The 17,257-nt window shown below is 41.2% G+C and overlaps 1 protein-coding gene across 2 annotated transcripts in view; it reads left to right on the top strand.

Moving 5' to 3' along the window:
• myo1ea (myosin IEa) overlaps positions 1-17,257 on the top strand; it is a 61,895-nt gene that overhangs the window by 3,961 nt on the left and 40,677 nt on the right. For both annotated transcript variants that reach the window (XM_061670646.1, XM_061670645.1), the window contains exon 2: positions 14,838-14,981. In XM_061670646.1, coding sequence (XP_061526630.1) covers positions 14,838-14,981 — 144 coding nt within the window. The remainder of the gene's footprint in view (positions 1-14,837; positions 14,982-17,257) is intronic.

Raw genomic sequence — 17,257 nt, 5'->3', positions numbered from 1 at the left:
GTGGTGAGCCCATGGGAAGGGGGACCCACGTTACCCTTTCGGTCTGTGCCCGGCCGGGCCCCATGGGTGCAAGCCCAGCCACCAGGCGCTCGCCTTCGAGCCTCACCTCCAGGCCTGGCTCCAAAGGGGCGCCCCGGTGACCAGCGTCCGGGCAAGGGAAAATGTCTTCCTGAATTTTCCATCTTCATAGAGGTTTTTGGAGCTGTGCTTTGTCTGGTCCCTCACCTCGGACCTGTTTGCCATAGGTGACCCTGCCAGGGGCATAAATCCCCAGACAACTTAGCGCCTAGGATCATTTGGACACACTAACCCCTCCACCACGATAAGGTGACAGCTCAAGGTGGGGGAGCACAAAGATAATTCCCTTAAAATGTTTCATTTTTTATTTCATTTTTTTTCAGTGGATATATAAATGATAATAAATTAAAACCTTTTTGTTTTATTGTCACACAATTTGACAAGTCATTTTGATCAGGAATATTCTCTTTTCATAATCATATTGAACAGCATGGGGTAACTGCTCCTTTAATTCATTGCCAGCCTTCCCAGTTAACATGGAGATTTGACTTCTAAAGATGTCAATGGCAATGAATGAGTTAAGAAACCCTCTTATGTTTTCAGTGACATTACACACCATTTTCTTTTTTTCAGTGAAGGGTAATACAGTGGCTAATTGCAGAATGAATAGTTTCACGTTGCATTTTGACCGCTTTAGTACTGACATGTTCGTTGTTGATGATTGAAATTTGGCGAAATTTGAAAAATCAAAACTTCTGTCACTCCACTATATTTCGTCTGCATGCTGCTTAGCTGACACTGACAGCAGTGCTACTGCCACTGGCAAGAGCGTATGGCTTTTACTGCTGTCAGTTACGCACATTCAGCGTTGCGGTGAAAAAGGTTGAGACCTTTGGTAGTTTTGAGAAGAACCGTTTTCCTCTCGCCTTCTCATATTCTCCACTCCACTGGGATAACTCTGCTTCATTTTCCTCACAAAGCAAAAACAAGTTTGTTTTGCTACCCTCTTCTTAAATCAAGTTTGCACATGGGCAATAAAAAAGATGGAATAGTCCATTGCTTGAGAAGGGAGGGTTTTAAGCGCTATAATTAAGAGTAAAACAATAATTGCTTTAAATCAAAGATAACTTTAATAATCAGGTTTTAGGAGACATTTTGATGTCCCTGGAAATGTCGGGACCTCAGGCAATTGCCTGTGTTTCCCAAACAGTTAGTCCGCCCATGCTAGTGATGACGTCAGGCATTTAGTGTTCCTGGCTCTGATGTAACTCTCGACAAGGGAATTGGTCAGACGAGAGAAGTACCCAGCACTTTTCTCCTCTTGTTGCACGCACAGTGTTCACTGTGTCCTAAAAGCAGTGTGTGTAGTGTACTATCTCTGTGGTCCTTCGACTCTATATTTAGGCCTCTGCCTTGTTTTCCGACTGACTGGCAGCCAGACCTTTAAGTAACTCAACGTCCTTGACTTGTAACCTAAGCTGCCGTATTTCACAGTGACTAATGAGGAGAGCTGGCTACATGACCTAATCATAATGCACATGATAGTGTTGACACCATGAACTTCATCCTGCCTGGACTTTTATTACACAGCAGTAATGTTTTATGACCGTATCATGTGTTCAACTTTTAATCTCTGTCTGTCTACTTGATCAGGATTGTAAATTATTTATTTTGTCACCCCCCCAAAAATGTTCTAATTTGATTGCGCTGGAGCTATCTTTCTTCCAAAAATCTTGAGGCCAGGGGGTGTCCAAATAGTAGTTGGAAAAGTTTGGGTCTCAGAAAAGTGGTGATCCAAATTCCCATGGGTGGGACGCTCCTGTTAAGAGCTTTTCTAGATAGTGCTGGCATCAGGACAAAAACTCCTATGTCCAAATGTGGCAGTTTAAATATTTTTTCACAAATTGACACCTGGTCAGTCCCCATGTGTGTGTTATTTTTACAAATTATTGACCAATCTAAAGTCTTGAAAATAGCTTGCTCTCTTTAACGATACAATGCGAATGGATCAACAAACATGCTTTTTTAGTATCCTAAAAAGTGATGTCTTTTGGCGATATGAGGATTCCGCCCGACACCAGCGATAAGCGAAGATACATGCCTTGGTGAATAAGGATTTTTCAGTTTCAGAAGCGAAAATGGCATATTCAAACTTTGTATCATAATTGTCACTTAAACCATTTGCAGGCTACATCCAGCATCAATTTTCTTTTTACAGGTATTTCCCTGCAAACCGATTCCCTGTGAACACTTACTGGTATATAATTTCTAGATTTATATCGCGGTCCATTGAGCAGGTGAACATTCCTTGCACGTCCATTCCCCTGTAAATTGTCTCATAAGCTGTGAATTATCCTTGGTATCTGCATGATGCTAAGATAAACCACATTTGAAAAAGCACGAGGGTGTTAAGCCCAGTAGCCTTTCGCTCATCTGTTAATAGCTAAAGCTTTCCAACTTAAAGCCTGAAGCCTTTTACTTGGCTGTGATCTGATACAACAATAATATTATTAGACTGTCACTGTAAGGTCCACTGTTGCTGTTACGTCTCAGCCAAGATCTTTCACCTGATCATGCCACAACAACTACAGCGAGCTGTCTGCTGAAGTATGTCCTGTAGATGGTACTTCAAATCAGTAGGTTGCAGTAATCTGAATTAAAGAATGACAAATCATTTTTTTTTTATGTAATTGAGTCACATCTTGCATGTCATGGAGTTTGACATATTAGCACAAAACCTTTGGCATAGCACTTTGACGTCAACCAATAGCACCAATATGATTGCGTCTTCCAACGCAACCTCGCCTACCTTGGTCACCGTTGTCAATATTTAGACGTGCACACAAACCAATGTTTACTGAAACTTGAGGGCATCGACAGAACGCTGGCGTAATTTTTACATACAAACGTTAGTGCTAGGCTGCTAGCACTAGCTAGCCATCTGGCTAGCTACATAATGTTATGTTGCCTGCTTGCTAGCGGTATAAAACCTGAATATTACCTCAAGCGCTCCTTGAAGAATGGCGAGCCCAAACTGTTCTCTCCGGAGCACCCAGGGATGAACCCCCCCCAAACATAAAACACTGCCACAATCAAAACTAGTGTTGTTGTTGCTACTATGGTCACAGTTGTACCTGGGTAGCGGTGACATGTTTTCCCGTCCCACAACCGCCAACGGCTTGATTTGACAAGATTAACTGAATTATGGTAAAAGTCTTAAGCCAGTCTTCTGACCTAGACACGGCAGGATTTTAGTTCAGTTGTGCCATTGTGAGAGACCACATTTTTTGTGCAGTTATATCCAGGTATAAAGCACAATGAGCACACATGGAGAAGCTGCTGTTGCCCATAGCTCACGCCCAGACACTGGCACGCAGACTTGCCAATGTAGCACACCACCCTGCCAGGTCCTGCCTCTTAAAGACATATGGATGTACACAAATATTACAATACGTACATTATTCTATACTACCATTTTTTAGTTATTTATTTATTTTTGTGTGTGTCTTCATAGAGGTTTGCAATGTGTTAAAAATGTGTTTGAATAAGTAATTGTGTTTTAAAGTATGTGGCTGGGTAAAACTATAAAAAAAAAAAAAAAAAAAAAGGTTTCTCTTTATTGTAGATTATCATCTTTTGTGCAGGGGTCGGAAACAATCCCCCGCAATAAACAGGGTTTTACTGTATGTCACTTTTTTTTTGCTATGGTTCTGATTAGGACTCGCCCCATTTGCTCTTTGTATTGACCGTAAACGAATGACTTCCGAATTGAATCGTTATTTCTCTCGTACTATTCTGAAATAAAGACGTCATTGTCCCAACAAATGCAAAGTCCAATTTGCTTAAGAAAGTGAGTACAATGGCACGTTTCTGACGCCAAATTTCAATCATCAACAAATCCCACACATCTGACAGTCTTCCGTAGTTTCATAATAATTGCCCTTGTCTTACACGCACACCCCGAATGTTGTTCTCCTTAATTTGCATGATATCCGTCATTGCCTTTGTGGGTAGTCAACAAGGTCAAGGTCTGCGCTCCGGTTGTCTGCCGATAGTTTTTCATTTTTCATAATTTTCATTAGCATTTTTACTTAGGAGTCCACCACAAAGAACCGCTTTAATCAGTGATCACCTTTAGGGTTCATATTCAACCTAATAAACTTCTATTTTCTTTTTCCTATCAAGTCAAGTTTGAGCTGGCGCATTGAAAAACTAAATGTGATTACTATGTAATTATTCAAGGCTATAGATACATGTACATTAATTTAGCTTTTGTTCATTGTACTACGTGTTGAAATAATCCAACAGAGCTGTCGTAGCCTTAATTTGCATGCTCATTTATCTGCCTATTCAATATTCGCTGCTTTTTTTTTGGATCATATGGAGAAAACTCACATATACATAGACAGTGCAATAGGGAACAATAGCCTAGACAATGTATTTAAAGGATTGTCAGGTTCTTTTGTTCCTCTGGAACATTGTTACGCACACTGTTAGTCATTCATTTTAGGATACCACTTCATGCCCATTGTCCATTTATAGAAAAGTGTAATGTTTCACTATACTGCAGTATTTAACTCGTCATTGTTCATCTAATTAGAAAACCACATTTTGGTTTTTGACCTGCTGAATGCTTCCTGATGTGGATTCCACACACTCTGTAATAATGTTATTAGATTAATATAAGTAGACTTAGTTAACATATATTTTAGAAAGCACAATTTGTGCCGTACATGGCACAATCTCGCTCAGATCAAGCGCTTTGCTCTCAGTAATTGAACAGAACAGTGTTCACGCAAAGCTTTTTAAACTGCCATTCATTATGTACGTGGGCTGTCACACCATGTCACAGAGTGAAACTGTGTTTGGAAACACTAATGCCATTGTTCAGGTCATTTTAAGGAGAGCTGTGTATTTGGTTTAGACTTACAGCAAAGAGAATTAACTGTATTGGAACAGCCCTGTTTGAGTTCCTTCTCACTAAAAACTGATGTTTGTTGTTGACTGAAATGGGCCTTGTCTTGCCTTATGCAAAATCTTTTCAGTCTCAAGCCATGTAATGTGGGTTCTCCATTACCAGTGTATGTTATCGAATACAGTACTTGACATTGAAGCCTGTTTCTGTTGAGTCGATACAGTTCAATTTGTAAATAGGCGGTAACTGGCCAACGAAGAACCAATTAAATGTTCTTGCAGACCTGGATAGAGGATACAGTGAAACCTCGATTTAAGAGTTGCAGCACTCCTGAGTTTGCCTCACTCCTGAGTTGTCGTTCTGACAATAATTACTATTTTTTTTTTTTTGTCTTGAGTTGTGAAAAAACATTTGATATACTAATGGTACTGGGTGGCAGGAAACTTGACAACAAGAGGCAGTTTGGCAGATGAGAGGTCAAGTGTGCTTGCTTTAAGCTGTTTCTTGGCCTTCCCAGTTGAAGTTTACTTTAAACCGAAACTTAAAACAAAAAAATACACATTGTATACTAAATCAAACCACATTAACTTTGTCTTACAAAAGTCCGCTAGCTTAGTGCCAACACAATGCAAAACGCCATAGATGGGCTAATGAATTATGAACTGTTACACAATATACATACGTACAACAATACTCAGGGGCATGTATTCTTCATCCTTTGCCAAAAAAGACTCATAGCATTGCAGCTTGAAACAGTTCTTTGTTTCATCATCAAATCAATATGCGCATACCACAATGAGCAGCACAATGCCAATTGAATGATCATAATGCAGAAAGGGTTTTATTCTTTACATTCTATCATGTTGTTCATGTATGTTTTTTTTATCAAGTAAAATTCTGTAGCGGGCTATTTGTCTTATTACAAAAAAAATTACAAGCATTTTTGTTGGGGGTTTTGGGGTCCTGGAAAGGTGTAATAGCATTTGAATTAATTTCAATGGGGGAAAATGATTGGCGATGTGAGTGTTTTTAGTCACGAGTGTGTCACAGAACAAATTAAACTCATAAGTCAAGGCACCACTGTATTTACATTCATTTTTTTGCTGTTACCGTCCACTTGCATTGGGGTTAAGTGGGGGAGTGTCCCACCAGATCCAGCAGATAGTTATAGTGAAAACAGCTACCATCAGTAACGCAAATTACCACCTCCTACAGGACTGGAGTGGAATGCGTGTTATGATTATTTATTTATTCATTTGAAGTCAAACCCGACATACATATAATTTAGGATTCTTCGGCCTTGCTGGAGGTCCTAGTGATTTGAAGAAAGGGTAGTTGAAAAGGCACGGATGGCGTCTGTGCTCTCAGGTTTAAAAAATGAGTGTACAATTGTTTCTTTGCGTGCATTCGGTGCCAAAGCGCCTCAGGATCATCGAAACCTGAGTGGGAAGACCGAGTGACACACAGAGAATGGCCATGGCTGCAGATGGTTGTTTACATTCAACCACAACTGAGGCTGCACTATAAAGAATATACTGTACTCTACTTGGTGTGACATACTCTGTTACACCCTCAACCACAATCATCTCAGACGATATTTTGAGATTTGTTCAAACACTGATTCTGTCAGAGATGTTTAAAAAAAAAAAAGCACAAAGGATAAACGCTGCCTGAAGCAAACTGAAACATTGTGTAATTTTAGTCCATGATGTGTTTTGGGATCTTTTCTGTGGTGGGACATACACACACCCTTCCCTATTGGCACAGCAATATGTGACTTCACAATTAGTCAGCGCTCATGTTACCACCATCCAGCAAAAGTACCAAATTACTAGTATCTACTCTCTTATCTTGTGTAAAGTTGAAATCTTTGACATAATGACAAATTATGCATCGAAACAGTATATGGCCTCATTGGTCACAACATTAAGTGCACTTGCACATTTTAATGAGAGTTGTGACAAACATTCTGCCTTTAGAACTTTGGTGATGATCAGTAAGTTTTTTTATTATTTTAAACAATATTTCTAGGTCATGGCTGCAGTTTGGAATCGTGTAGAACAGGAATCCTTAACTATTATTTGGGATTGTGAATTGCTAAAATTCGCACAGCATTTAAACACCCCAGCAAAACATAATTTTTAACGGCAGTATGCTTCCAGTCACTCTCTCTAGAGATGTTGCTTTGTCCGATGTACTGCCTGTGATGGATTGCTGGATAATTACAAGCAAAATTCATGTCTCTATTTGTTGATTTCTGTACGTCATTCAAATTAAAAGCAAGCCACCAAGGTTGGCATCCAGACACAAGAAAAACCGTAGCATGTGGATTCATGACGAGTCACATCCACTACATCATTTTTTTTCTTCTTCTTCCTTTAAAGTATACTTTATTGCTTGGATTGTGGCTACAAGACAGCTAGATGTAGATATGTAATAGGGCTGCAGCTGTCGAATATTTTTAGAATTGATAGCCACGACCCTAGTGAGGATAAGCGGTGTAGAAAATGGATGGATGGATGGCTTATTGTAGTGATTATCCCATCGGTTTAGCATTATTAAACAACAAATGTGCATGTGAGGTGCAGGTATTGTTGTTGTCCACTTGAGTTGGCCATCCTCACGTTCCACACTATAATATCTGTGTCTTTGAGAGTGTGTGTGTGTGTGTGTGTGTGTGTGTGTGTGTGTGGCTTTTGAAAGTGGGACCTGGTGGGTGATGACATTGATAGTGCACCTGTGGCCGTGTCTATCCTTCACTACTTCTGGCATTACAATAAGTTCTAACTATCGGTGTATTAAATTAGCTAACATTGATACCCAATCGAGCCTCACAGTTGTGCTGTTATTTATTGCGGAAATGATTCCAAATTTTGGACTTTCTCTTTTCAGCACTCTCTCGCCGTCATTGCGTGAATTTAGTTCTACATGGAGTAAGATTAGCTCGTGTGGGAAATGACTGCTGCGAAGCTTTGAGACAGAGATTTTGCTTCGAGTTTTTTTGCAATAGAATTATTTGATGGATTGTTTCAGATCCAAAATGGAGCTCCTCTCCTCACTTCAACATAATTCCTTGGCCACGAGAGGCAAGATGGGGCCAAAGCAATATTTTTCTATTCTATACTGTATCTGTGCTATAACTTTGGCCTGTAAAAAAAGAGCAAGTGGGTGAGTTTTACAACAGATAACAGAGGATAGGTTCCCCCAAGAAATCTGCGAATTTGCGAATACCAGAACACAAATATGCAGGGGTTCACTGCATAGAAGAAGGAAGCTCCTTGTATTCAGAAATGTTGCTCGCAATTGTGCAACATAATGTTTTGTTGAATATAAATTATTTTATTCAAAGACTTGAGCACTGGTACCAGAACAGTTTCATCTATCCATCCATCCATCCATTGTCTTTATCGCTTCTCCTCACTAGGGTCGCGGGCTGCTGGAGCCTATCCCAGCTATCTTCGGGCAGGAGGCGGGGGGACCCTGACACGGTCGCCAGCCAATCGCAGGGCACATGGAAACAAACACCTACGGGCAATTTAGAGTCTAGAATCAACCTACCACGCATGTTTTTGGGATGTGGGAAGAAACCGGAGTGCCCGGAGAAAACCCACTCAGACACTGGGAGATCATGCAAACGCCACACAGGCGGGGCCGGGATTTGAACCCCGGTCCCCAGAACTGTGAGACAGATGTGCCTACCAGTCGCCCACCGTGCCAGCCAGTTTAATCTAAAATAATAAGATTAAAGTAGAACATGGCAGCACTACTAATCTTACACATCTTACACTAATCTCAAACAGCCTCACATCCCACTGTGGGAATTTTTTGCCCACATTAGGAGGAGAATTTAATCGGCTTAATCAATACTATAGAAATGACCACTCAATTGATATCTGTTTTGTTCCATTTTGCACCTTATAGGCTTAGTCTTCCCACAGAGTTCATTTCTTCAATACACACCACATGGAAAGGGCTTCATTTCTTTCGTTTTGTGGTTGATGCAGTTACAGTCTGGAAAGCACTTCCTCATAGATTCTGTTTTCAAGAACAAGTCGGGCAATTTCTCAGGATTGCCACTACAAAGTGATTAGCGGCCGCACTTGTTTCTAATTTTAGGAGGGCGGGCTGTGTTTCTCATGCTCACAGTGGTAACACTGGCTGGACTGTGTGTCAGCTTCTGCGGTGGAAAAGCACAGAAAGAAGAAATGAGGGGAAAAGTGCTGCTTATGATACTGAATCAAAGCCAGCCATTTCCTGTTCGCTGAGCCAGGTTCTGCTCAGCGCACTCCATATATGGTGATGGTATTTGCATGGAAGGGGAAGCCTGGACTTATTGATCAGGACCGATGCTGTAATGCCTTTTCTATGAGGGAGAAGAGTCTCTGACCTTTAGTTTGGGTTAGGCTTTTACAAAACACTGCCTTCCTTTAGGTTTATTAGTAAACAAATACAAAATATAATACATTGGTGCCTTGAGGTAAGAGTGACTCATCTTACAAATGTTTCAAAATACAAGCCGCCGTTGGAGAGATTTTTTTTTTTTTTTTTGCTTTGAATTACAAGGGCAGACTTGAGATACGTGCACTGTATGGCGACCGTGAACTCAACTCAACGCACTACAATAAGGAGCAGTTTTTGCAAATAGTGAACAATTCTTCAAAAAAGAGGCTTTAACTCACCTATTGCCATTCCCAGTTGAAGCTTACTGTCAAACTAAACTTAAAACAAAGAGAATTACACTTTGTGTATTTAAAAACAACCATATAGCTTAACCCTTCAGTCCGCTATCTTGCGAACACTAAATAGCATATGTGTTGCGCTGCTTTATTCTTTAAGCAACGGATTGAACACAAATGGAGACAGACAATATAGCAGTACTCAGTCATTTACTCTTTATCCTCTGCATAGAACAGCTAATATTGATGCCATACTGATGAGCTCAGGAAGAAGGTGCGACAGTATGAATCTCATTTAAGTTGTAGGCAGGACATGCCCGCTGCAAGATGTTTAGGTGCTGCCAAGAGACAAGGACTCCCTTGAGCTCCAGCGGGATTCCGAATTTGTCATGGGCGGCACGGTGGACGACTGGTTAGTATAACTGGCTCACAGTTCTGAGGACCCGGACTCAATTGCCTCATTATACCAGCCCGAGTCAAAACACATGAAGCTATTCTCCCAACATTTGACATGTACCTCCTTGTTTTTTGGGGGGAGGCTATTAATGGCATTTCCATTCATTTCAATGGGTAATGATGATTTGACGTTTGATGTTTTGAGTATTCAAGGCACCGCTGTACTCAGAAGTTAAAATTCCATGGCACAAATGCATATTGAACATAAAACAATTTTGACAAGTTGGTCGGAAAGTAGAGTCCCTCTCGACCACTGTCACACTCGAGCGCTCCGACCCTTAACCCTTTACAGCCCAGTGTGCGGTCAATCCAGGCACCTCCCAGGCATCGTTGTGTGTATATGTGTGCGTGCGCGTCTGTATGTGATTGCCGCCCTGTTTCCCTGGCCAGCTCCTCCCTGTGACTGTTGATGTAAGACTATTTTCTCAGTCGTCTTGCCTCATTAAACCAGCCGGAGTCAAAAGGCATGAAGCTATTCTCCCAACATTTGACATGTACCGCCTACGTGTACAACTTATTAGTTCTCTCATCATGAATCTGCCCTTTTTCATTCCAGACAGGTTAATTGCGACATACTTGAATTTTTTATTTTTTTTTGTTCCCCCTCCACTCGATGGTTTTCTCACACGCTCTCTGTTGTCAATTAGTGACTTGAGGCATTCGTGGGTCTTGGTTTCTGTCCGTGGTGCCAAAAACATGCTTATGTAAAAGGCTTAGGATGTATTACTGCATGATTTAAAGTGTTGGAGACATGGATGGCGTTCACGTTTAAAGTGGTACACAATGAGAAGATAATTGTATTGTGGTGTTCAAATTTTGTATGCTAATAACAGTGCCTGAGACCTCAAGATAGCTCAGAATGTTACCTCATTTTTCAGTTTTGATGAAGTTATAACCATTCAAAAGACATTGAATGGCTTCCTTTGAGCAGACTTTATTATTGGAACAACTTTTCTTACAAAGTGGAGCATTGCATGCTTTATATTTAAGTATCATCTTGATCTCTCTACTTCTTATTACAGCGATACCTTAAATTTTGAGTTTAAAGTCCCTTGAAAGTGGAAAATAAGTTTTCTAAATTTGATGATCACAGAAACGGCAACGAGGTGAGTTTTACAATGAGTATTGGAAGATGGCTTTCCCAAAAGGATCTGCGAATGCCGAAGCGGCATTATGCGGGGGTTCAATGTATTTTGTTTGTTGTGTTGATTTCCGGCTGCTTAAGGCGAACTCATTCCATTAATGTTCCTTCTACCTATGTACTGTATAATACGTAGCCACGATTTCTAATCAATTTTTTTTTAGCAAAAAATAAAAAATATGCGTATTATGAGCAAGAAATTACTACTATTATTTTATTATTTTGAACTTTGACGGGGTTGATTCACCCACATTTATCAGCAACGCTGACATCTATTTAGTTATTCAAAAACACTGACTTTTGCCAATTTGCATCTTTAACTTCAGTGCTGTGTATACATTGCGGAATGCACACAACCCTTTCTACAGTGAGAAACTCCAACAGGTCTGATTAGTTTGGAGGAACTGCAATTTGCATTCACGTCCTGCGGTTGACCTGCTGGTTTTATTGCACAGAGCATTATATTTTGCAGACAGTCTCTTGTGTGTTTCTCAAGTGGAGTTCTTGTAGGCTGAAATGTCACCAATTTAGACAGACACATATGACAGCGTATGACAGGCGCTATTCTTTTTCATATCCATGCATCCATTTTTTTTTATACCATACCTATACCTCCTTATCCTCACTTGGGTCGTGGGTGAGCTGGAAATGGAAACAATCCATCCATCCATCCATTTTCTACCGCTTATCCGAGGTCGGGTCACGGGGGCAGTAGCTTTAGCAGTGACGCCCAGACTTCCCTCTCCCCAGCCACTTCACCCAGCTCTTCCAGTGGGGGGATCCCGAGGCGTTCCCAGGCCAGCCGAAGGATGTAGTCTCTCCAGCGTGTCCTGGGTCGTCCCCGGGGTCTCCTCCCGGTGGGATGTGCCTGGAACACCTCACCAGGGAGGGATCCGAATCAGATGCCCCAGCCACCTCATCTGGCTCCTCTCGATGCGGAGGAGCAGCGGCTCTACTTTGAGATCCTCCCGGATGACCGAGCTTCTCACCCTATCTCTAAGGGAGAGCCCGGACACCCTGCGGAGGAAACTCGTTTCGGCCGCTTGTATCCGGGATCTTGTTCTTTCGGTCACGACCCACAGCTTGTGACCATAGGTGAGGGTGGGATCGTAGATCGACAGGTAAATTAGCTCCTTCTTTACCACAACGGACCGATACAAAGTCCCCATCACTGCAGACGCTGCACCGATCCGCCTGTCGATCTCCAGTTGAAATGGAGACTCCTATGATGAAAAATATAAGTGGATTGAGGTTTCTCCTGCCCGGACGCGGGTCACCGGGGACCCCTTCTGGAGCCAGGCCTGAGGTGGAGCTTGAAGGTGAGCGGCTAGTGGCCGGGCCTGCACCTAGGGGCCCGAAAGGGTAACGTGGGTCCCCCTTCCCACGGGCTCACCACCTATGGGAGGGGACATAGGGGTCGGACGCATTGTGAGCTGGGCGTTGGCCGAAGGCAGGGATCTTGGAAATGGAAACTACCTGAAAGTAAAAATAAGTCACTTTGAAAACTTTGCTTCTGTGCAGTGCTGTGCGGCCTTGGTCATGCCTGGCTTCGTTTGATTTGTCAAATGGAGTCAGACATCACAATATGTTACGTTTGATTGGTGAAAAGGAGTTATGTAGCGTCATGTAATGGATTCAAAGTAGCGCTCTCTATTTATTCTCCTTAAAAAAAAAAATCTCAAGTAAAGGCAAAAAAGTATGCTGTGTTAAAACTGATAAATACAATTTATCCAAAATGTTACTTAAGTAGATTGAACGGAGAAAATGTAGCGCATTACTACCCACCTCTACTGTCGCCTCATGAGGATGAAAGAAGAAACGCGCTTGTCAAAAGCCTGAGACGAATCGCACCTCTTGCTCCTTTGAGTCTGTATTTAAACACCAATTGAGGCACAGTTTCCTCCCACTACTATCGCAACAATCAATGGTGACCTTTTAAAAAGTACAGTAACAGCACAAACTTAACACCTATTAACTACATATTTCGATCTCTCCTGATTTAACAGCGGCGTGCTATTGTAAATTGTTAAAAGGAAAATGTGTGCATTTCCCTGTACCCCACCTAAAAAAAAATAAAATAAATAAAAAGGCAGTAAAACATGTTCATGGGTGTGATGTGAAGAACGCGTTAATTGGTTATCATACCAGAGAGGGAAAGTACCAAGGTTAGTCTGCAAAAGCTGTTAACATGTCCTGTTATCATGCAAACTGTAAAGTTGTTGATTTTCTTCTTGGAAAGTCGAAATTCACCTTGGAAGATTTTAAAAGCACAACAGCTCACTGTCTAAAAAGTTAATGACTGAATTTCCACTTGACTTTAATACCTCTATAAAGGAAGATTTGTTTGATACTTCCCCCGCTTTTTGTTCTCATTAGATCGTGGCGGTAGCTTTCTTTTTCTTTTTGCCATTATGAAGTCGACTCCCCCCACAACGCTCCCCGCTTTCCTCTCGGGAGGAAGTCAAAGGTTAAATGGTGAAGGTTCTCCGAGTGATTCGCCGTCACCGCCCTCAATGCGCAATGTGACCTTCTTCCACAGTAGCCTCACAGAGTGACACCAGACTGACTCATAGTGCAGGACGGATGACCTCACAGTCATCTTAAGCGAAACAAGACAAGTGGGCAGAGTTTTTGGATGTGGATAGAAGTCGGATCCAAAAGGGAACACACTCCTCATGCTGCTGCAATCACAAAATGTGCACAATGTGATTGTTTCTTCTTTTTTTTTCTGATTACCTCATAGTTGGGGGGGAAGCCACATGTGCCTTAAAGCCGCACTTCATGTAATTATTTAAATTTTATCCATCCATCGTTTATACTGCTTATTCTTACTGGGGTCGCAGGTGGGCTGGGGCCTATTCTACTAGCCACTATTTTATTTTTTAGGTATTTACAAATCAAATATTCTTATCGCCTTTAATTTTATTTAACACATATACAGGTGCATCTCAATAAATTCAAACCTTATGTATTTCTGGAGTTCAAAAACTCATAGATTCACGACACAGAGTAAACTATTTGTTTTTTTAATTATTATTTTTCTGATTTTAACTTACAGCTAACGAAAATACACATTTTATCATCTCCAAGACATTGCAACATTATATAATAAACACTCAAAAATATTTTAATATGAAAATGAGATTGGAATTGGCCTAGCGAAAAGTATTTTCTTGTTTTGAATGAATCTGTATAATTTCACTTTTGGAATCTCAATGCTGAGATACAACAAACTCTCCTACAGTCCTAATTTATTGAGATGCACCCGTATATTCATACATGCACTCTGCTTAAAAATAGTAATAAAAAATAATGTGCTTGAATAATGATTCAATGAAAATGCATTGCACATAAAGGTTAAATAAAACTTTTACCTTTATAAATGTTTAAAAACAAACAGTTATTGAAGATTAAATGCAAATGTTTTTAACTTAAAAGTTGAATACAACTGAACTGCATTTATGCAGTAATTCTCTCACGTTCCACAAGAGGGAGCCCTTGAACCATACTTTGAGAATAATTGATTTCAGCGATATTTAAATAGGAAGAGTCAGCTAAAAAGTCATTTAAGTGTTCTGGTTGGCTTTTTTGGCTCATCTGAATATTGTTCCCTGTATGTGTTTTGTTTCAGGGGGGCCGGGGTCAATTTGGGTACCACTGGCAGAGCCACAATGTCAAGCTGAGCGGAGTGGACGACATGGTGCTGCTCAGCAAGATCAATGAGGACTCCATCGTGGACAACCTGAAGAAGAGATACATGGATGACTACATCTTTGTATCCTCGACTTACAATGGCACCTCGCACCTCGGCGAGGAATTGCGAGCTTCCCTTCTCCTCCGCTTTTCCCAGAATAGCACGATAGTCATTCACGGCAGTGAGTAACCTTGTTGTCGGAAGCAAACGCTCGCCCCTTCTGCGGTTAAGGGGTCACGGGTCAGCCTGGTACCACTGCCAGATGTTTGACTCACTTGCTCAAGGATGCAAGATTTCACTAGAGTGTTTGCAGCCTGGATTCCCAATTTATTCAATATATTTTTTTTACTTCCCAAGCGATGAATCACATGAAGTTATGTTTTGATTGTTGTCTCACGCAGGATAGGGCCCGAGCCCCACGAGTAATCAACACCCCTACAAAAATATTACTAACTGTCTATAGATGCCACAAGATGGTGGCAAAACACTACTTTTGTCTAAAATAACATCCTCAACTCACTTATCATACAGTGGAACGTCATTTTATATTGTTTCATGGCTCAGTTCGCAAACCAAGGTAATCTTTCCAATGGAAATGAATGGAAATGCAATCAATTTGTTCCAGTCACAGAAATAAGTCATATTTATGTTATTTTTATCAGTGTGCGGTTGAAAATAATTATTGACAATGTAGAAATAAATGATAACACACTTTATTATGAAGAAGTAACACGGTGTGTTCGCGAGGCAATCACTGTGCAACGTCTTATGGTGCGTTCACACTGGATGCAAATTGAACTATTCGTGTGACGTGATTACATATAAAGTCAATGCAAATGTGCGGATAGGCGCGAATTCGTGCTGGGCTACGCAAAAGACGTTTGACCATCACACACAACATCCTAGAGTTGTTTGGCAGAAAAATGGAGGATAAAGTTATCATCACTGTTGGTGGGCACCCGGAACGCTTCTAACTCCTTATCATGATAACTCCTGCGACCAATACCGGGATCGTACGAAAAACAAGCGGGCCTGGAGAATGGTGAGCGAGGAAGTTGCCGCATCTGCTATGTAGATATATGTTACTATATATGTTACTTGCCAATTTTGTTTACGCGGCGCAAGAAAAAGCTAAGCTAAGCTTTTCGCACATCCATGCCAAGACTGCTCGCAAACCATAAATGGTGTGTTATGCAAAGTCATTTTTCTTTGGAAATGTAGTGTATAAACTGAATTGTTCCATCACAAAACAAGGTTCCACTTCCTTGACACGAAGATGCCGCCACATGCCACCAAAGCAATACAGAGGACAAAAACCGTCAATAGCAGAGGATATCTTGAAAAACAAAAAAATCCACCAATAGGTGAATTTGCGAATGCCAACCAGCCCAGTGAGGATGTGAGGATTCACTGTAAAACCAATGTTAATTCATATTTAGAGAGAAAGGGAGAACCTTTTAGATTTCGGTGCAGTTTTTAGATAAAACGTGCATCTTTCCCCTTTTGACTGTTACAGTCCACTTGCAATGGAACTAAGTAAGATCCAACTGATTGAGCAGTTTTTCCTTGGTGGAGGTCTGTGCCTTACTGAGTGCCATTCCCATCATTATTGTGCAATTTTTACCCCCAGAAATGACTTCATCCAGGCTTTTAGTTGGGTAAAGAATTGGTGGTTGTAGCGTGCACTGTTGCTTTTAACGGAGAAGTTCATTTATAAACATACTAATGTTTCTGCAGACATATCCCTTTCAGCTTCATGAGCAATTCTGGTTTACATTTAAACGCTCAGTGTACATTGCACAACTATGAGGATTTATTATTTTTGTAATCCAAGTGCACGCACCTTTGAAAAACAGCTCTCTTACGGCGGCATTTTGGGGTTGTGAACTTTGCAGTATGCTGGCAGCTTTAGGCCTGACAACTAACTCGGGATTTAGATGTTGGTCAGCAAACAGCAGTGACTGTGCGGCCTCCCCTGCCAGCACTGCAGCGGGTCGGTCACTGTAGGCCACCCACAATAGCAGCTTCATTTGTCACCAGGAACGGTTTGGTTTCAGTGTGTAAAACCAGAAGACGGTGTTAAATCAACAGCTTATTTTTAAACAAACAAGTGCCTGGTCTCAAAAGATAAGGTAATTTCTGACTTTAACAATCAAACTTAAATTATTTTGTACGCAACAACTGGAATTAGTAACTACCCAAACATGCCTTTCATGATGGCAGCATCATACTTCGGGTTTCTTTTTCTTCAGCTGGAACTCAGGCCTTAGTTAAGGTGGAGGGAATTATGAACAGTTCCAGATACCAGTCAGTGTTAGCACAAAACCTTCAGGTGTCTGCTGGAAGGCAACACAAAT

The sequence above is a fragment of the Phycodurus eques genome, chromosome 2 (assembly GCF_024500275.1).
Source record: "Phycodurus eques isolate BA_2022a chromosome 2, UOR_Pequ_1.1, whole genome shotgun sequence".
NCBI lineage: Eukaryota > Metazoa > Chordata > Actinopteri > Syngnathiformes > Syngnathidae > Phycodurus > Phycodurus eques.
The sequence above is the reverse complement of the archived record's forward strand: the minus strand, read 5'-3'. Positions and strand labels throughout refer to the sequence as shown.